General features: G+C 38.8%; 1 protein-coding gene across 4 annotated transcripts in view; it reads right to left on the bottom strand.

Annotated features, from left to right (window-relative positions):
• SGIP1 (SH3GL interacting endocytic adaptor 1) overlaps positions 1-22,447 on the bottom strand; it is a 212,817-nt gene that overhangs the window by 95,474 nt on the left and 94,896 nt on the right. For all 4 annotated transcript variants that reach the window (XM_039233459.1, XM_039233460.1, XM_039233457.1 and 1 more), the window contains exons 4-8: positions 20,636-20,660; positions 17,638-17,709; positions 13,976-14,032; positions 8,955-9,009; positions 8,108-8,283 (exon numbers count right to left, since the gene is read on the bottom strand). In XM_039233459.1, coding sequence (XP_039089390.1) covers positions 8,108-8,283; positions 8,955-9,009; positions 13,976-14,032; positions 17,638-17,709; positions 20,636-20,660 — 385 coding nt within the window. The remainder of the gene's footprint in view (positions 1-8,107; positions 8,284-8,954; positions 9,010-13,975; positions 14,033-17,637; positions 17,710-20,635; positions 20,661-22,447) is intronic.

Below are 22,447 nucleotides of genomic sequence, written 5' to 3'. Positions count from 1 at the left end.
CAAGACACACGGCTGCAGACGGATCAGAGACAGCACTCCTTGGGGGATCTGAGGGCAATGGAGGTGTCCGCATCCAAGACCTGAGGAGCAGTGAGGGAGCCAGGAGACTGCAGTGGAGGCCAGAGGGGAAATAGAAGACCATAACTCCAATCTGGAAACTGCAGTGAACATAGGCAGGGGTTTGGACCACGAGAGGAAGTTCAGTGTCTGCGTGCAGCTAGTGACATTGTTATCTGATAAATTTGTAGGCAGAGTGCTAGCAAGAAGGTTGGATAAAGTTTGCCCATTATTTGTGATATTAGCCCTCAGTGCCTGATAACATGGAAAGTGCTTACCAAATATTTGAGGAATTGATTTGAAGAGGAGTGGGAAAAGATGTCAGTTCCACATTAAATAATGTAACATGGAATGCACAATATAGGATCCCATTGTGAATATTAGCCTTCAACACAGTCTTTTGAAGAAGATCCATACTTGTTTAGGGGGGTTTTATGTTACTCAAAACAATTTAGGAATGTTTCAGAAATGTCCTCCTAAACCAGTTCATAGGCATCACACAAAAAAGGTTATTTTATTAATTTGCCCAGTTTTATGGACAAGGTTATTACTGATCTTGTCTCTAAATGACTTTGGGCTATTTGGGTTTCCCAATTTATTGCATATATTAATGATATTCTTTAAATTGTGCCCTAGGCTTTGCAGAACATCCTGACAACAAGGGAATAATCTCTAAATGTAGTACGCATAGTGATACTTTATATGTATTAACTCATTCAACTTTCACGATAGCTCTATGAAGTATGTATGGTAATTATCTTCATTTATAGATGAAGAAACCAAAGTATAGGTTTTTTTTTTTAACAAATAGTTTATTGTCAAATTAGTTTCCACATAACACTCAGTGCTCATCCCCATAAGTGTCCTCCTCCATGCCCATCCCCCCCTCCCCCCCACATCCATCAGTCCTCAGTTTTTGTCAGCATTCAAGAGTCTCTCACAGTTTGCCTCTCTCCCTTTCCCCCACCATTTCCGCCCTTCTTCTTCCCGTTGTTCCTCCATCAAGTTCCTCCTAATCCTCCTATACGTGCAAACATATGATATTTGTCCTTCTCTGCCTGACTTATTTCGCTCAGCATAACACCCTCAAGGTCCAAAGTATAGGTTTTATAACTTGCCCAAGGCAAGTTGTTTGAGTAATTGTGACGTTACTAAAGTGTCTATTTCCATTTATCTCAAATGATCTAAAATAGAATTGTGGGGTGCCTGAGTGGCTTAGTCAGTTAAGCATCTGACTTCAGCTCGGGTCATAATCTTATGGTTCATGAGTTCAAAGCCCCACATCAGGCTGTCTGCTGTCAGCGTGGGAGCCTGCTTTGGATCTTCTTTCTCCTTCACTCTCTGCACCACCCCTGTTCATGCTCTCAGTCTCTCTCAAAAATAAATAAACATTTAAAAAATAAAATAAATAAAATAAAATAAAATGGAATTGTATTCAATTGTATGTTGAATTTTCATTTTGTTGCTTTTTGTAAAGGCATATTTTCTTACAGTTCGATCTTGTACCCATTATTTTCTTTGGCAATTTTCAGAAATAATTTTACTTTATAAGAACAAAGCCTTTTTTGAAAGATGTAATGGAGCGGTGCTCTTACCCTGAATGTAGGGAATGTGGTATAAAGGCACACATACAGAAAAACCACTCATGTCATGTCCCTGTTTCCATGTCCTCCTTTAGAAGGAGTAATCTATATGCTGTACTCACAGAAAGGGATGGACATCCCCAAAACCATCTTGTAAGGTAGGTAGGAGTATGTATTCCTATTTTATTGTATTTATTTATTTGTTTATTTATTTATTTATTTAAAACTATTTTATTTATTTTGAGAGAGAGAGAGAGCAGGGGAGAGGCAGAGAGACAGGGAGAGACAGAATCCCAAGCAGGCTCCAGGTTCTGAGCTGTCAGCACAAAGCATGAGGTGGGGCTTGAACTCATGAACACAGATTCCGACACAGGGCTCAAACACACAAACTGTGAGATCATGACCTGAGCCAAAATCAAGAGTCAGACGCTTACCCAACTGAGCCACCCAGGCACCCCTGTTATTTCCATTTTAGATATGAAGAAATGGAGACTCGAATAGGTTTAAGAAACTTGCCTAAGCAGTACTGTTAGCAAGGAGTTCAGTTCAGGTCTTTCAGATTTCAATGTCTTTCCCACATACACCAGTTCCTTCAGGGCATAAGTACAAAGTTTCTATTTGTGTTTAATGAAATATCAGTCACATATGTCCAGTATGAAAAAAAAAATTATCTTAAAAGCAGTTCCTTTAAAAGGTAGATCCAGTTTGGTCCAGAATTAAATTCTAAGATATTCAAAAGATCCCAAACCCCTTTAACTGAATTCAAGTCTCAGGATGCAGGTATATTATAATCTGAAACATGAAAACACAGAATGCTTTTAGGGCAGGAGACGGGAACTGGGAAAGCAAAGCCATGACTCTCAATTAAGGAAGAAAAAGAAAAAAAATATATGTATATATAGACTAATGTGGTGGTTAATTTTATATGTAAACTTGCCTAGCCATGGAGTACCCAGAATAAATATTATATTTCTGGGTATGTCTGTAAGGTTGTTTCTGGATGAGATTAGCATTTGAATTGGTGGATTCAGTAAAGTAAACCCTTCCTCTATGTGGGTGGGCATTATGCAATCTATGAGGGCCTAAATAGAATAAATGGCAGAGTAAGGAAGAATTCACTCCCTTTTCTGCCTCACTGTTTGAGCTGAAACATCTCATCTCATCTTCTCTTGCCCTGGGATTGGGATTTATGTTATCCGCTCCCCTGTTCTCAAGCCTCTGGACTTGAGTAGAGTGAATTACACCACTAGCCTTCCTGGGTCTCCACTTGTCAGACGACATACATCTTAGCATCCATGATCATGCAAACTAGCAATGAAGAAGCAACAATTGCAAAGTACTAATTGTGCATCAGATACTGTGTCTAGGATCTTCTGCATGCTTCGTTCATGTGGTCATTTATTAAATAACTACATAAGTACCTAATGTATGCCATGCACTGTGCTAAGCACAGGTACAAAAAGTCAAAGAGGATGTGGTGTGCTGGACATCAACAGTAATCTGCACAAAAAGGCTATAAAGACCTCACCTTACAGAAAAGGAAACAGAATCTCCAAACAATGATGGGGCTTTTCTAAGGTTACACAGGTAGAACATAGCAGACCACAAAACTGTTTCCTATTAATCCAAAATTCTAGAGAAAATGATGTAAACAAATGACTAGAAAGCACTTGGAAAAGGTTATAATCTTAGGCGCCAGCACAAAGAAATAGTTATGGCATATTAAACCCATCATTATCTCTGTATAGTTTTTCTGGTCTGGCAGATTTAGGCAAGCAGGCATCTCATGTCTCTCAAATTCATCTTTGTGCTTAATGACATCTCCATGATTGGTTTGGCCAAAATGGGAATACGTGACCAGGATGAGAGGACAGTTAGGCAAGTCATTGTAAGGCGAACAAGGAGGCTGAAGTGTTATCAATGGATGAAAAATCAGAGGGTGGTGACATGCCACAGTGTTCTGTCTTTGGCCTGGTCCAGCTCACGTATTTGTTCACTCACTCATTTACTCACGCACACAAGCACATATTGAATGGCAATGATATATAAATAGCACTATTTCAGGTATAGAAAATTTGGGGTGGACACCAAAAGCTACCACACAGATTCCTCTTCGAAGGGGCTTCTTGTAGCAGCTGCTAGGAGTGTGCTATTGGTACAACACTTCAGGATCTGCTTCAGCTCCAGAAAGCCACCTCACCCAAGGTCATTCCCCTTCTTAGCTTGCCCATATCAGAGAACAGACTGATGTAGTAGTATAAAGGTTATGCATGTCAATCAAACTCAGGACAACTCTGAAGGGACAGTTTAGCTCTAGAGTTCCTTGTATGGTCAGCTCAGGCTGTTGCTGGGCGTGTAACACAGCTTACGTGCCCCACCCTACCCCACAAGAGTTGAGCCCAAGGTCACTCCTTAATAAATAAGTTGCACAGTAAACTTGGAGTTGGAAAAGGTTTTTTGTCCTTTGTTAATCTTCTAAACAGCACAGCTACAATCAAGGACAAAAGTTACACAGAGATAGCATTTGGGCTTACTAACTTCTTTCAATAATGAAACAGCCTGCCTCAAAAAAGCAGTGTACTTTGTAAGACAGAGGAAGCACTATTACTATTGAAAGGGTCAGTATCAACAAAACAAGCTGGTATTTTAATGAAATTTGTTTCTGTTTATCTGCTCCTTGCTAGCATGTAGCATAGCATCACTCATATTTAGAATTTAGTGATTAGAAATTTTTAAAAGGAAACTTCCTGGGTTCAATAGATTCTAGGAATAATAGAAGGTAAATGGGGAAAAATCCATTTCTTGATGAATTCCCAGAGGTAATCTGAGATTATTTAAGATACAGTGGCAGAAATTGTCAATACTCACCACTGTTCATTTACTCCTTTGTAGTCTTTGGCAGAACTCTGCCAAAAACTACATTTCCCAGACTCCCTTATAGCTAATGTGGACATGTGACTAAAATATGGCTAGTGGTAGTGATGTTTGCCGACTCTGAGTGAAACCTTTAAAGGAAATCACTTGCCTTTTATTTTCTCTTTCCTTCATCCCAAGGTTGGAACATGGAGATGACTGAAGGTGGGTAGTAAGACAGCATTAGCCTCAGAAAGGTGAACGATAGTTTCTGGGTTCTTGAATAACCCCTACGGCTCAATTACCCATCTGAGGTGCCTAGCAGTTTTGACTTTTACATGAGAGAAAAATACACCACTTATTTTGTTTAAGCCATTACTATTTTGCTCTGTGTTAAAGCAGCTGTACCAGTATTCTAACTTGTACAGATAACAAATCAACAACTAAAATCTCAGTGCTGTTCATTCTTTGCCCAATCAGCATAGTAACAGGAGACTACAACATGAAAAGAATGGAAATTAACATGCTTTCCTGTGAGTTAACCCTTACATCATTCCCTCTTCTTTTTTGGTGCTCAGCCTTATCCTGGCCCACATTATATTTTACTTCTGTATAAAACTCAAGGGCTAAGGAAAGATCTGGACTAAAATTATGTTTGTCTATACAGTAGGATTTTTACCAGCAATTAATACCCTGATTTTCTATGCTTCTGATGCTTTGTTTTGGGGACAAGTAATTTTCAGATAGGTTTATATTATATATACACATAGATATATATTATGCATTCATTCATTCAACCATCCATCCATCCATCCATTCATCCATCCATCCATCCATTTATTGAGTAATTTGACCATGTAGTGTGTACAGGGAGCTATTCAAATAAAATGATTAGAAATTCATGATAAGAGATATCAAATGGGTTAAAATTCATTGATACATATTCACAGATGGATGAACAAAAAAAGTGAAACACAACTTAATCTTAAAATTCTTTAAAAGAAACAGAAATGAGAAATCCAGCATAAGCCATTGTTAGGAATAGCTTACCATTTGGAATTTCCTCTATTTCTATTAGTGTAATGATTGAAGATATTGTAGCATAAGAACCATAACCGATGTGAAATATACTGATATATTATTAACTACTGTAGACTCTATTTCCCTTTTTGCACCTGAATTAAGTGTACACGTACAAATGTCTGATTATTTGGTTGGAAACATCTAAAGTTGCACAAAGGATCTGCCATTTTTATCATGGCACTAGCTGGATTTTGGAGGTTTTTTCTACTTATCTGGTTCCAGAGATAACACACCGCATATGTAATTTCTGAAATATAGGTACACATGGATTATCTAGAAGATGTTAAGGATTCTAAAACCCAGAATATGTTCCCAGTTACAATCTCTCTTTTTACTTATGTATATCCAGAAACACGCTTACCTTTCCCTAAAGTAGCAATAATAGCTCATTCCCCTATACTAAATATCAAAAATCACAAATATTGGGGAATCATAGTAATGGGGAGAGCCAAGTTCCCACATTAGAAGGAACAAGCCAGGGGTACAGGGGATGGTGGTGGTAGGGGGTCTGAGAGTCCCTTAATTTGTGGTGTTGCTGGCATGCAGAAACAGCCTAATGTCGGTAATCACTCTCTCTGGGTGTCCCTAACTAGAGTCTTAACCACATTCTGTCAAGATATTACCTTGAAAATAGGTGTTGAGAAGAGCTCAGAGTAAACAACCGCTCTTCTTGCTGCACCATCAGCAACATAGCTGGTTGGAGGAATATCTGCTAGAACCCGAGGAAACACTCTTTTCGATAGAGAGGATTTCTTCTTTCCTAGATGCAACTAGCTTTTGGCAAATACATACTGTATGCCTGCTACTGTTTTAGGAAGTTCTCTTTTCTTTCTTTTCCCCTTTTTTGGTAAGTTTTCTTTCACATAAATCTGCTCATTTAATCCCATGATCTTTTAACACTTACCCCTAGGTAACTTTCAAATGCCCACTATGTGTATTAGACCCTACAGAAAAGTAGATATAAACTGGTTTCAGGAGCTTAGATAAATTTTTACAATTAATTTTAAAAAACAGTTCAGTAAGTGAAAAATTATTTGAAAGATGTCAACTGAAAGTCAAAATGTATGGACTTAAAATGCCCCTCTTACTAGAAATCACTGGTATGGCAGCCCTAACTGTGGGTTTTAAATCTGTACTTGCCATTGTCAAAGGGAAAGAAAACTCATATATTTCATGGCTCCTTTTTTTCAGGGAAACATCTTAAAATAGCAAGTGGCATATATTAAAAATCACCTGAAATATCATTTCTTATGGTTGATTATCATTAGCAATCATTTTATTCATCACTAACAGTAGTGATAAAGGCCATTATAAGCACTAAGCACTGAAGAAGCCATCATTATAGATTTTATTCATCCCAGGAAGGCAAATATTTATTCTCAAAGGATAGATGATTACAACTTCTTTAGAAAGTTTAGTTGAGATTTTTTAAAAAGTGCCTCAAAAATGGTTCAGCAATTATTAACTACCTCTGTCAGAAGGGTGCTGTAGGAAGATCACATCTTTCTGAAGAAGATGCCAAGAACATGTTAGCTGCTAGTCTGAGAACCTTCATCTGCTCATCACAGCTAATTTTAGAAAACAGTTGTAGCATTTAGCAAACACCACTGAAAAAATACTGTACATGTTGGAACTCAGAATTCAGCAACTATAGAAATCTAGTATAGGAGAACTGGAGGAAAGAAGAACAAGTTGTAGAAAAATATCAATTGAATAATGTCAGTAAGGGCTGCCTATATTTTAGGTGCCTGAAAGGTGAGAGTATTTAAAACAATTTCATAATAAAATATAATGAAGATTATGGATCTTAGTATCTTTAGATTATGATCTGTGATATTAGATTAATATTTCTTTTGGGAGCAGAGCAATGAAAAGGTTGGTGTTTTGTTTTGTTTTATTAAGAAAAATAATTTCCTTAGTTTTCTTCCCATGAGTTTCTAGGTGTTATGTTATAAAAAAATAAAAAGACACTACGATATGTTTTTAAAAATCACTGTTAGTAGGGCCACCTGGGTGGCTCAGTCGGTTAAGCGTCTGACTCTAGATTTACGTTCAGGTCATGATCTCATGGTTCCCGAGTATGAGCCCTGCATCTGGCTCCATACTGCCAGTGTGGAGACTGCTTGGATTCTCTCTCTCCCTCTCTGCCCCTCCCCAGCTCTCTCTCTAAGTAAATAAATAAACTTAAATAAAATCACTGTTAGTAAATATGTAAACTTCATATTATTTTTAATTACTTCAGAAGTAACTCTGGATACTTTTTGTTGTTTTTCTTTCTTTTTCAAATGCTTACAGGAAACTAAGCCAAAAAGAAATGTGGTCCCATGCATTTTTTGTCATTTTGAAAAGCACAAAAACTGAAATATAAATTGAACATACCTTTCTAAAACAGAATGAGCTGTTTAAGATTCACATAAAATTCATAAAAGAGTGACTACATGCCAGCCTCCGGTTTAAGGGGTTTCTGATCTATTTGGCAGAACATAGCTCTATGTCCAAACTTGTCAAAACTTGGCATAAACACCACTCACCACTGGTGATGGGGAAAGTGCAATGTTGCCTATCGATGCCTTCAGCTCATCCACGGTCACAGCACTCTTAACAATGTCTTTAGATTGCAATGGCTTAATCTTGATATTGAATTTCTTGTGTGATTCTTCTTCCTCTTCTGATTCACTCGAAGAATAAAAGTGCTTTCCTTTGGTAGGTAGAACACAGTTAAGGATACAGGACTCTTTTTTCTATTAGGAAGCAATGATGAGTATAAGACAAGAGTGACTGCATATAGAGGCAGCAAAGGTATCCTTAGATGGCAGGAAATCAAAGGAAAATACACAGACAAATAAAAGAGCAGATCAAGAAAGGGTTCAAATTTATTAACCTTTCCTAAGAACATGCTGCAGGTGGCCATTTGTTACATCCCACTCAGCACAAATGAGGACAGGCCCAGGGGAGCTTCCCTGTCCATGAAGAGAGGAAGGCCACTCTTGGGATGATTTGTGATGAGTTTCCACTACTTCAGGGATGCTCTCTGCCCAGAGATGGTTTGTGGGGAGAGCACAGGTAAGAGTTATTTTCTAGTCACAATAAATGACATGGTCATATCAGGTTTTAGCAGACAACCTGGTACCCAGAATGTACACAGTCGATTCTCAGCACATTTTTCTTTCTCCTCTCTCTCTTTTCTATGAATAGATCAAGGCAAAATGCCTGCTTGTTAGTGATCAGGCTGTTCTCTGCTGTTTATTCATTTCTAATATTAGGGACAACAGGACTCAGGAAGCTCGGGTGATTTCAGCACCTTTTCAAAAATCTGACTTTATCATACAGTTTTCCTATAGAAAATAAAGATTAAAATAAAAATACAATAAAGGATATAGCCGGGTTCCTCGGGTCTGATGCTGTAGCCTTCTTCATCCAGCTCAGGGGAGTTCTATAAAATACAAGTGCACATTCAGCATTTATTATCCTGACAATGATCAAGGAATTATTAATTTTCCTTCTAGAGTTTTCTATTTAAAGATGTAGACAGGTCTCTTATTTTAACCTTTGGAAGTGGATGCTGAGCAATATATACATAGATATTTATTCAAAAATACCTGGAGAGTCTTCCTATCAGAGAAAAAAAAAAAAAAACTAGGAATCAACTGTCAAGGAAAGGAAACATTCAAAGAGAATTTATCATGTGTTTCGTGTAAGCCAAGGTCTGTGCTAAGCAACATAGGGGAATACAAAATGCAAATTATTTTTCCTCTGGAAAATTGAAATGTATTTTGGCAGGCAAAACATTTTAAAAAGTAAAATATAATACACAAAACATCATGGCGCCTGGGTGTCTCACTCGGTTGAGCATCTGACTTCAGCTTAGGTCATGATCTCACAGTTTATGGGTACAAACCCCATGTCAGGCTCTGTGCTGACAGCTAGGAGCCTGGAGCCTTCTTCAGATTCTGTGTCTCCCTCTCTGCCCCATCTGTCACTCATTCACTGTCTCTCTCTCTCTCTCTCAAAAAAAATTTTTTTAAAAATTAAAAAAATCACAAAACATCAGTGCCAGGAGTTTGAAGGACGAGGAAACTAGGGAAGCTTGAATGAATCCAAGGGGTCTGTATGTGCCTTTCAGGACAGATGGAGAGGGTGGATGGGAGTCGGTGGTAAGGAAGAGGCTGTAAGGAAGAGACACCAAGACAGGAATGGACAGTATGGTTCAGATGGGGAAAGACAGAGGCAACAACAAAGATGACTGACTGGAAAGGAAGCTGCACAGTGGGAAACATAGGAAATAAGACCATGGATGGCCAATGCACTGGAGGAAGAGTTCAAACTTGATACAGCTGCTGCAGCTTCTCAGGGTAGAAAGTAGCCTCTAAAGATGTTTTGGAAACATGCTTCAGGAATAGACTGTGGGCAGAAGAGACTGGAGAGAGAAAAGCTCATTCAAAAACTTGTATCAACTCAGGGGAGATGTGCTAAGAGTATGGACCAAGTTCTTGGTGGTGGGAAGTGATGAATCAAGGACTTTTTTAAGAATAAGCTTAGTTCGGGGTGCCTGGGTGGCTTAGTCGGTTAAGCGTCCGACTTTCGCTTAGGTCATGATCTCGCGGTTTGTGGGTTCGAGCCCCGCGTCGGGCTCTGTGCTGANTGCCTCTTTGGGAATCGCCATTGGATGGTATGAGTTGCCTTATCCTAGGCCTCAACTCCTGCCTAAAGGTAATTCACATCAAGTGACTTGTAGATACATTGTTATAAATGGCTGACCAACTTGTCCGAATTCAAGACCACTCTAAAGAGTAGTCACAGGCTGGGGCGCCTGGGTGGCTTAGTCAGTTAAGCGTCCGACTTTTGCTTAGGTCATGATCTTGTGGTTTGTGGGTTCGAGCCCCGCGTCGGGCTCTGTGCTGATTGCCAGCTCAGAGCCTGGAGCCTGCTTCAGAGTCTGTGTCTCCCTCTCTCTCTGACCCTCCTCATGCTGTCTCTCTCTCTCTCTCTCCTAGAAATAAAAAAAAAAAAAGAAAAAAGAATAAGCTTAGTTCTTTGTAACATCTGTCATAGGCTAAAAAGGAGATGGAAGGTTCAAGGAGACTCCAAGATTTCTAATGTCAAATCTTCGGAGACTGCTGCTATTCCTGACTGAACTAATTGTAACAGCAGGCAACTAACATTTTTAAAGAAAGGAAAGATAAAAGAGAATCTGCCCGTTTGGGATTAGTATTACTATCTTTGAGTTCCTATTATATGTAAGTACTGTGACCCCCACTTTGTTTCATTGAACCTTCATAACAATCCTATGTGGAAAGAATTATCCCAGTCACTGAGGAGGAAACTAAGAGAAATGAGATGCCATTTTGCAAGGAAACACACCCAGCCAATGGCAGACCTGTGCCCGAACTCCAGGTATGTGAGACTATACCCTTATGCCTTAGAGATGAGGGTGAAGCCATTCAAAGGTGGCTCTTTTAAAGTGGAGGTTAGAGGCTGGAAGAGAGAAAGGACGGAGCTAGAGAGAGAGATTTTGGAGGCACTGAAGCAATTAAAGCACCATGACCATAGAGAGAAAAAAGGCCTGGGGCGCCCGGGTGGCTTAGTCGGTTGAGCGTCCGACTTTCGCTCAGGTCATGATCTCACGGTTCGTGGGTTTGAGCCCCGCGTCGGGCTCTGTGCTGACTGCCAGCTCAGAGCCTGGACCCTGTTTCAGAGTCTGTGTCTCCCTCTCTCTCTGACCCTCCCCTGCTCATGCTGTCTCTCTCTCTCCTAGAAATAAATAAAACATAAAAAAAAAAAAAAACTTTAATAAAAAAAAAAAAAGAGAGAGAAAAAAGGCCTGAATGCTATGGAAAAAAGCCACGATTTATTGAGTGTTTATTGTTTCTCTCTTGCCCTTCTTCAGTACTTGAGGTTATCTTTTTAAAAATCCAAGTGTATTGAGGTCACTTCCCTGCTAAAAAACTTGACCTTGGCTTCTCACTGCACTTGGAATGAAAGCCCAAGGCCACTGTGCAGCCCACAGCCCTGTCTGACTGGGCTCTACATCTGAGACTCCCTTCCCAGATCCTCCTCAGCAGCAAGGCCTTCATTTCATTGTTCATTTTTATGGTTTCAGTGCGTAAGCCCTTTTCCATTTCAGGGTCCTCATAAATGCCATTCTCTCTGCTTGGAATTCTCTTCTCTCAAATGTTCTGCCAGTTAACCCCTACTATACTTAAGGGTTTTGCTTAAAGGCTAATCTTACCTGGGGCCTTCCCTACTCTCACCTCTCTCTGGCAAAGGCAAGATGACATAATCTCTTAAGAATAAAACTTTTCTTATTACTCAGAGAAAATGACGTCTAATGTATAATCACAACAATAATTCCTATGTGACCTGATTAGTTTCACGGACTAAACACATTTGAGGAAAATTATGCTCCATTTAAGTATTCACATGTTGACCAGGGACAGTGCTGGAGTGTAGGGTTTATATGGGGTAATATATACTTTGATGGGTAATTTGATATTTTTATTGTCATACTTCTTGTTTGCTTATAATATCCCATTTTTTGTATTAAAGAATCCTACAAAAACTAATAGAAGTCTTTCTTGGCAAAGAAGAATTAATCTGGGAAAAGAAATCACATTTTCTTAATATTTAGTAGTTTCCTTTATCACATTATTTGTGAACAATTCGGGTTTAGGGTAACAGAGGGGTCTGCAGAGATTTTAGAGGCTTCAACTGCTAAAAATATCTAAAAGATCCCGGTCCCGGGAAACAGATACGAGAGGATCAGGTGATGAGGTTGGCAGAGTGACACAGTTTAGAGTGGAGGAGAGGGTAGCATCAAGGATTTAACCTGCTGGGGAAACTGGGTGGCTCAGCTGGTTGGGCATCCAAATCTTGATTTCATCTCAGGTTATGATCTCAAAGTTCCTGAGTTTGAGCCCCATTTCGATTTGGATTCTGTGCTGACAGTACAGAGCCTGCTTGGGATTCTCTCTCTCTCTGTCTCTCTATGCCCCTCCCCTACTCAATTTCTCTCTCTTTCTCTCTCAAGGTAAAGTGATAAACTTTAAAAAAAAAAAGAATTTAACCTGCTGAGCTTTGGTTTTCTTTTCTATAAAATGCAAATAATGTAGCATTTGCTTTTTAAGGTGGTAAGGATTTCACAGCATTTAATATTATAACTGACAAATAGGGAACATTCAATAAGGGGTGGCATTATTTATTGTACAAATAAAGTTATTATCAACAAATGCAAAAGCTTTAACATTAAACTTAATTTTTATGCAAGGGGAGGTTTGGTCAAGACAGTCTCTAAAGGATATACATGCAAAAGCATTTTGTAGGGATTGTGAATTTAGGCACCTACTGTAAAATAGAGATGATCTTTGACGTGAATATGATTTACATGTTTTATATGATTAGATATCCAAGAATCACTGTGGCTGTCCTGTTGTGGTTGATGAAGTGGGTGATGATGATGTAAATCAGTTTCCAGGGGAATCAAATGGAGGGTTTAGGTCCTAGCTGAGAGTCACCCTCACTCATTGAAAAGCAACAAGTGATTGTCACTTGACCTGGGAAAAGTCTGTACCATGAGGTTCTATTAATTGTTTTGTGCTATGGTCTGAATGTTTGCACTCCCCTGAAATTCCTATGTTGAAATCTTAACCCCAAAATGATGGTGTTAGGAAGTGGGGCTTTTGGGAGGCAATTAAGTCCTAAGGGAGGAGCCATCATCATTGGGATTAGTGCCCTTACAAAGGAGATCCCATTGAGGTTACAGCCAGAAGGTACCAGGTACAAACCAGAAAATGGGCCCTCAACCAGACACAAAAGACACTACATTTGCCAGCACCATGACCATGGACTTCTCAGCCTATACAACTGTTAGAAATAAATTTATGTTGTTTAGAATCCACTAAGTTTACAGTATTTTTGTTATAGCAGCCTGAATGGACTAAGACACTATGAGACCAAACCCCAGAGGTTAACTGACTTGACTTAATTCTCAAAGCTGCTTAGAAATAGAACAGTACTGCAACATTTGGAGTTAATATTTTAAAAGGCATTTTTTTTAAACACATATCACAGGCTAGGCAGGAACTGAAATGATCTGCAAATAATTAGCTCATCGAATCCTTTCAACAATGTTATAAAGTAACTACTGACTTCATTTCTGTTGGTCAGGAAATAACTATCCCAAAGCCACACACAGCTGATTGATCTGCAGAGGGGTTATTTCTTGAACTCAGTCTAACAAACCCTAAGGCTCTGAACCTATATAACCACCCTAAGCCAGGCACTGCCTAATGAGATGGAGAATGTTTCACTTATTTCTATGTCCTATTATAAGCATAAGGTGTCTCAACTAATTTTCAAATTGTGAAATACTTAATAAAGAAAAACAATCTTCTGATACTCACGTATCTTTCCCAATCAATTTCTGCATAAAATCCATTTGGTGCCCCATTACTTTTCTTCTGCAATAAATTTGAAAATAAATTTAGAAGTGAAACATTAGAATAAAAGACAAGGAACAAAGAACACTTAACTCATATCTGTATTTAGCAAGAGCTATCAAAATCCAGCACTGGAAAGACAAATTAGAGCAGCCTATTAAGCAGCCACATTGGTGTAACTGAATGGTAAATTGAGCTGCCGTGACACTGCATAAAAGAGCTTACATACTTATTTCACAAAAGACTGTAGGATACCTAAGCATAGGGGTGGTAACAGTTAGCTGTTCAAATTTTATTGGTTACTGAAAAATTAGAAGCTCCTACAGTATAGTTTAATCCTCTATACCTTCAGGGGATATAATCACGTATATATATAAAATGGAAACATTTAAACTGCCATGTTGTTCTCATATACAATTATTAGTTCCAATATATCTAAAGAGTATTCCTCCAAGTCACTAACTAATCTTCCTTTAGCTTTTCTAACACTGACTCAACTTTTCCCTAACCACCCCCTTGATACAATGTAAGGGAAATCAACTCCAAGTTAAGTCAGTTCCTAGGTAGTAAAAATAGGGTTGATATTCTTTTCAAGTGGCTTTTCTTATCAAATTATTAAAATAGAATCCAAAGGTTGATTGTGGGTTTCTGTCATCTGTGTGTTCTATGGCTTCGTGGGCATACATTATTGCAAGATGTATCAACATTACTCTCTGGATTCTTTTCAAGTTCTATTTTAGCACTTAAACAATCATGATATATGGCCACAAGCATTTGAAAAAGGATGTGGCATCATACAAACAGAAATTTCTAGGATTCCCTACTTTTTGTGAGCAAAAGACAAAAACACAAATCAGGTTGGTTAAGGGAGGGTCCATTCAACAACATTCCTGTATTTAACACATAGAACAATGGTATGTCATGGAGCACTAGCAAATCTCAGAACAGCACATATCAAATGGTGAAGCATGAGTCTTGAGGACAAGACTTCTAATTTTACAGTCACAGATAAAATCCACTTGAACTACAACATGAACAGCTGACATCTAATTTGACAAATAGGTAGGAGAAGTAAGTTTTCATGTATGCGTATCACTAGAAAAGCAAATTAGAAGTAACCTAGTAACCATCGTCATTGATTAGTACTTACTGAGCATTGGGACTGGGCATTCTAAGAACTAGCCTAGTTTAGTTGGAGTGAACAGTGGGTAAGGCATCATAGATATTGTGTCCATGCCCTCTTTCTTCCTCTTCCTATAGGCACCACTGCACTAGAATGCACAAATACAAGAACTCTGCCAGGCCTCCAGCACCCGGGACTCTGTGACCCTCTTTTTTATTTTGCTCCTGACAAAGATTATATACTTTGTCAGATTACATCATTTTAACCTTATCACAGAATTGCCTTATTGAATTAGTGTTTCAGTGATACTCTACCTACTTTGAACAAAGGACATTTTTAAAACCTGCCACATTTGTACCTCTATAAGCTATGGAGTTAAGGACATGGTCCATTACATAATGTGCCATCTAATAATAAAAAACCTCTCCCATGGAGAATGGATATGGTTCCTAATTTCTTTTTGTCATATTTACTCTTTTTAAATTCATACTTTACCAATCTCTTTCCATAGGACTTCTTTGCAAAATTCTCCAAATTATTTTTAACAAGCATTTTAATACATTTAATATACAATTTAATTTATAATAATGGGAAATCAAATGACTAAGTTGATTCGAAAGAACTAAATGCATGAATTTTGTGATCACTGTAGTATTACTATTAATATAGAGTTTGATTTCAAACAATTCTCCAATACAAAAGATTGTTATCTAAAAATCAAGCAGGTTAGGTAAATTACTGAGTTCAAAATTCTAGTTTGCTTCCATAATAGTCTCATTCCCATAATCAAAGCCCTTTACAACCAAGATAGTTTATATGTTCAGCTAAATAAATAAGTGGTGTGTGTGTGTGTGTGTGTGTGTGTGTGTCTTTCCTGAGAACATATACTCAACATTATGAATAAAAAGTTCCTGATTTTTCTGGATCAGGGCTGAGTGAAAAAATTCCCGGTTTCCATGGAAACCAATACAGAAGACTGAAATGAAAGGAGAGAAAGCAAAACCTATAAAAAGAATTTTTCTTTTAAACTAGGAACATTTTTAACACAAATACCAAACACAAACAACAAATCATAAACAATACACTTAGGGGCAGCTCTTCAGCACATAAGCACACACAAACATGGCTTTATCAGAGGAATGGACAATTTGGCCTCATTCATGCTAGCAGATCATTACAAACATATTGGTTTCACAAGTGGAACTTATCAAGTTTAAGTTTGGCTCGAGCCTGGCTGAAATTCTTTTGATCAAACCCCAAGAAAAAAGCAATTCTCCTGGTTAAACCACCAAAGCAAGGTACAGCTCATAGTAGTAATACGGAAGGTAATGGCTGTTTTGATTTTTGATCAGAAAACATTGAAGAAACAAGAAAGAATATAATTAGGAAAATATTTAAAAACTAGGCCTCATAGTAAAAGCAGTATTGGATATTCACTAACACATGAACAGTGATTTTTCTCTTCGAGCTGGAGTTGCATATTCTTTTACTTGTTTCTTTTCTAAAATTCTACAATAAGCATAAGCAACTTTTCTCACTTGAATATATGACTGCTTTTTAAAGATAATTGAGGCTCATATTAATATTAGTCATGCTTTAATAGGTATTTTACTTTGGTCAGGTTTATTATCTGCTCTCCAGTAGTATGATGGGCTAAATCAATAACTGTGTTCAATTACACATTCACCAAATTTCTCGATTTCTACTGTGAATGCTCCTCTTTTCTGAGGTCAGCACATGGCCCTGTAGTGTTCCCTAGATACAAAGTATTAAAGATACATGGTATTCTACTTAAAAATTATCTTTTTGGCACCGAGTCAAGAGAGGATTCTCTTTGTAAATAATCCCATAGAACAGTACTGTTCAATAGAACTATCTGTGAAGATGAAAATATTCTATATGTGGGCTCTCCAATACAGTAGCCACCAGCCACAATTAGCTATGGAGTACTTGAAATGTGGCAGGTGCTACTGAGGAACTGAAATTTGAATAAGCTCATGTGGCTGCTGTATCAGACAACACGGTAATAGTTGCTGTATAGTCTGGGCCTGGATCAGCATCCCTGACTCACTGTCTTTTGGTTGAGTATATTAGTTCCCACAAGCCAAGGTCCTGCCAAATTCCTGATGTTACTAAGATTGTGTTTATCCTAATAAATGACTACTCAAGTTGTGTGGTGTTGTTTATATTATAGCCAAAGTTTTCTTATAGATAGCATATTACTTTAAAAATTTGAATCCCTATCCTTTGTCTAAGACAAAGAAAACACATGTCTTTTATATCCCATCAGTCTTTCAAAGTGTATTCAGACATCAATATAAAAGGTCCATATGGCTGATTTAAAATTGGTCTTGGATATTCAAGAATAATTTGGAAATAGCTAAGAAAGTTTTTCTTAGATTGGTTAGATAAATGCCACTGTTTTTTCCAAATTTCAAGTTGGGATTTTACTCACTGTTTCTACAACCCCTTGGAAATTTTAAACTAAAATCTGTTTCCTTACCGAAACTTTTTTTCCTCCTTCACGCGCACACTCTGCTTTGTTATTGTAGGGTGGTTCATGTGGGCTGGGCTGCTGGAATTGATTGTTTTCATGTAGAAAAAAGTTGTTAAAGGATCTGTTTGTTCTTTAAGACACATATAAAGAATCACATGGAGTCAGCAAACATACCATAGAAGAAACAGTTTCTAGGCCAAATCGTAGGGCCTACCAATCTTGGCAGGGTTCCTTAAGCAAGGAGTGGACTTTGGGGCCCATAATGAGGCTCTATTCAGCAGGCCAGTGTGGCTAGGCCAGGAGAAGGAGGGAGTAGGAAGATGCATCCCAGGCACTAGGGATTACATGGATCTGGTCCTCATTCAGCCAGGACTTAATTTACAGGTAGAAAACAGACACCAGGACACACCAAAGAGACTAAATAAAAATGGTTATATTTCCAACAGAAGTCCAAAAAGTCAAGCTCTACCATATACCCCTCTTTAGCCAAGCTTTCCTGAGGGCTGTCAATACGTACAGCATGAACTGCTGTCGGCTTCAAATCTGGGCCCTTTCCTGCACATGTGTTCAGGATGAGCAGAAACCCCCTCACAGCAATGGCTGTGATTCCCTTTTCCCTGCCCCAGCCTGTGTTGATGGAAATCTGATCTGCTTAAGAAAATGTCTGAGTGCACCCTGCACAAATTTGAGATGGTCTCTGGGTTAGAATGCATTGTCACTCGCAGCTGTCTGAAGTCTCAGACATCATGCCAGACAGCTCTGCTGGGGGTACATTCAGCAGTGGAGACCGAGGCAAGCCCACCTTCACACATGCAGCCCTGCCATGAAGCCTCTGTAGACTAGCCCTGAAAACATGGTCACCAGAGATGGGCTTCATTAAGTTTTGAGAAACTGAAATTAAATAAGCATCAGTACATTGAACTTTTTGCGTAGCTGTTTATCAGTATTGAGTGCACCACCACCTGTAGTTTGCAGAACCACATTAGTGAAACCATGCATTTCAACTGCAGATACTCAAAAGAGTATTTGGGAGTTGAATCAGCCAGGTAAAGGATAAAAGGAAGTGTGCCTGGGTTCACAGACACAAGGTATTAAGGAAATCAGTTTGGGTTTAAAGTAAATTGAGATCTCTAAGGACTGAATGTGAACAGAAACTTGACCTCCTTACAGTATTGATAATGATAAGGAATTCTCAAAACTTGGTGACCATAGTGAGTGAGGGAAATTTGGGGAGTATTTCCAAATGGTAAAACTAGCAGCTGGCTAATAATTTCCAATTACCTAGGAAGCTGTACACCCTGCTTCTGAGAACATTTATGTAGAATGCGGCCTTTTTCAAACAGGTCTGCTTTATTTCCTAAGAAGTCAAAATTAAATGATTCCTCTTTCCTAAAATCATGACCAGTGATATTTATGGCATTTCCAATTAGGAAACAAGGAGGGCGCAAGTGCAGATAAATATATTACTTGGATTGGTGGCGGAGTCAGAGATCTCAGGGAGCTCGGATATGAAGCTCTGAGTTAGGGTACATGAGTCCACAGAATCACAGCTGGGCTCTTGAATGCAGCACATACTCATAATTGCCAGCTGCATGCCAGGGCTGTACCTACATGCCAGGGCTGAGGTTCTCCCAGAGATTTAAACTGGCAGTCCCTAGAAGAGCAGAGAACACAGAGGTGGCAATGGGGTAGGGGGTGAGGAGGTGGGGGAGGGCAGGAGGAGCGGGGCATTAGAGAAAAAGGGACAAGATTGAGGTGGCAGAGGGAGAGAAGCAGGAAATAGCAGTCTAGCTTGGGAGCAGCAGGGACAGAAAGCAAGAGACTAGCTAACAGAGCCTTGCCAAGGTCAGAATGAAGAGGACTAGAGAACCCAGGGAGCGGACCAAGACAGAATCAGAGAGTACCTGAGACAGAGTTAACGAGAGGGCTCTGAGCCAGAAGCAAGAGGTGAGGAGAAGCTGAGTCTTCTGGGTCTTTTTTTTCCCCTGCTGAATAGAGCCTTGATTATAGTGTTACCCAATGTCTGATCAATTTCAGTCTATTTTCTTAACATTTCATGGCGAGAACTACATGAATGCAAAAGGGACCCCAAAGCTAAGAACCTTGAGTCAAGCATGGAAGAAAAAACTTCTCTGCTATAGCTGCAATTAACACCTCAATTTGAGTATAATATTATAAAGGACGATTTTTTTTAAAAAATATTTTTAACCACCAGATTTATTTTAGTTCCCACTCCAGCCCAATGAGCCTAATGTGAGTCCATTTTTTTTTTTTCAGTAACAGCTGTTCTTTTGAACCTTCTGAATAGGACTCTGATTTAGATTCAAAGGAAGTCATTTTAGAAGTTGGTACAGACTCCCATAAGCTCAACTCTGATAAATCCAAGCCCATGCGCCATAGACTTCTTTAAAAAGCAAGAAATCTGGTGGCCAGCAAGGAGTCGGAGTTACTGTTAAACCTAAACCCAGTGGACACATTTTCCTCCTCCAGGCTGTAAATTCAGGCATAAGTGGTTTGGAGACCATTCCCTACTTAGGAATTTAATATAGAAAATGTATCTGCAACTCAACTAAAGGGGAAAACCTTCTTTCAATTTTATTGGATCTAAGCTCCATTATGACTTTGTGGCCTCTGTTGGAGAAAAACATTTTCACATAATGAGCTATTATATCATTAAATTGGAAATGAAATAACAGTTAATGGTAGCAGCCCCTGCAGGAACTGTCTGGCTTTTGACCCACCATATTGATGAGGTTTGCTTGCCTACTCTGGGGCAGGGTTTTAGGTGAATGCAATAAATAAGTTTAACTTGACCAAGACTGCATTTATATGTCCCATGCAATTACTACAGAAAATTACAACAGCAAGAGGTCTGAAAAGCCATTTAAGCTATTTTTTTCCCTACAAAAAAGAAAAAAAAAATAGAAATGGGGCTTTAAGAAATTTAAACATAGTATATATATTGAAATGCAAACCTACTGAAAATGGTCATTTAAATACTTACAATTCCATCTCTATCTGGTGAACCTCTGTAACAAAAAGAAATTGGCAGCTATTAGGAAAATGAATCATTCTTGCTACATAGACTAATGTACAACAATAAGAATCACAAACGACCTCCTCTCCCCCTTTCCTGTGTTCCCACCCCAGTGAACCTGGTAATAATGAAAACTAATTCAAAACAAATTAGTTGAATGATATTTGAGCATGGGATGTGTGTCTGTGTGGGGCAGGGGGAGGCAGATTCTCATTAAAAACTGTAAAAGGCACAAGTTGCTGCCGCGGTATCTTAGTTCACTTTTTATTAAGAGCCTGTCCCACTCAGCCGGCTCCATTTAAACTACCACATGGAATGTAAACGGACCTGCCTTCTCTCATCTTCTCCCTTGTGACTGGTCTTGAATTTTTCCCTATAGAAAGGAACTCCTATGGTATTTTTCTATCTACTTTGAGGATCTGTATTTTCTTCTGTGTTTATACACTTACTGCTCCTCTCATTTCAGGAGAGCACAAAATGGAGGACAATGCTTGCTAAATGGCTCACTTGATGACCTAAGTCCAGGACAGTTCATCCATGGTGACACTGTGCTGCAGTGCCTAGCAGTAAAGGTTCTAGAGTAGGATGAACCTGGGTGTCCAGACTCCACCACTCATTAGTTCTGTGACCTTGAATACATTACTTAATCTCTCGGAGTCTGTTGAAATAAGATAAAGTATATAAAGAACTTCTAATTAGTTCCTGGCACATACTAACTATTCAAAAATATTCATTGGTTATGATTTTTCTCATTCTCTTTCATAATGTCTCATCATTGAGAACACAAAACTGACTACTTGCAGCCATGTTAGACTTCAAAGCAAGTGATATTATTGTTCTTTGGGAAACAACTGGAGGAGCCAGAGGAAAGGAGAAGTTAGAGGGTAGTCACTGTAGCTTTATAACTTCCCATTTTAGTTCACTCTGTAAGGAGCTAGGAAAATGTTATTCTATTAACATGGGGGCTGGAATTATGCATAGATGAGGACCTGCATTGTTTGGAAGAAAAACTTAATAAGCGCTTGAGGTGGACTCTGAAGTCTTATGGAGTTTGGTATGGTTGGGGATGTTCTTTAGGAGGTGGGACCAAGTAACAACATTCCTTATTGATTCATAGTGGGGGGAGGAGGAGACAGGAGAAGGAGAGAGGAAGAGAGAAAGAGAGAGAGAGAGAGGGAGAGAAATGCAGAGAGTAAGGAGCATATCTTCTGGGCTCCAAGATATGATTTCCCTTTCCTGCTAACACCCCTTTCAAATTAGCAAGATATTTAATTTGGATTATAAAACTCTTGATGGGAGTTTATCATTTTTCATAAGCAGTTCTGTGTCTGTGTGGCTGCAGAGGTAAATCAGAGATACATGGACTAGAAGCAGCGAGGCCCCAGATTTTGAAAGACCCATAGGAGCTGACAGAAATCTTGGGGTCTTTGAACCTGGCTATGGGAATTAGTTGGTTCAAAGAAATTTCATCTAAAACAAAGGTCAGGAAGATAAAAGTTGTAATCCATTGAACAAATATTGAGTGCTTACAATGGGCCAGGCACTAGACTAGAATCAGGGAATAGAAACAATGAAGAAGACATGCTCGTCGTAAAAAGAATGAGACAGGTGAGTAAATCTAGTGGGTTACCAAAGTTACCAATAAGCCAAGGGTGGACAGAAAGCATAGAGGAAAGGTACTGCCCCACACTTATCAAAGCCAACTTTCCCTTTTCAGATTTATACACCGCAAAAAAATAAGCATTTCTTACTAAGAGAGCAAACCTGTACTGAGGGAAC

Source organism: Hyaena hyaena, unplaced genomic scaffold, assembly GCF_003009895.1.
Source record: "Hyaena hyaena isolate Hyena2069 unplaced genomic scaffold, ASM300989v1 scaffold_75, whole genome shotgun sequence".
Taxonomy (NCBI): Eukaryota; Metazoa; Chordata; class Mammalia; order Carnivora; family Hyaenidae; genus Hyaena; species Hyaena hyaena.
Note: the sequence above shows the minus strand (reverse complement) of the source record. Positions and strands in the feature narration are given on the sequence as shown.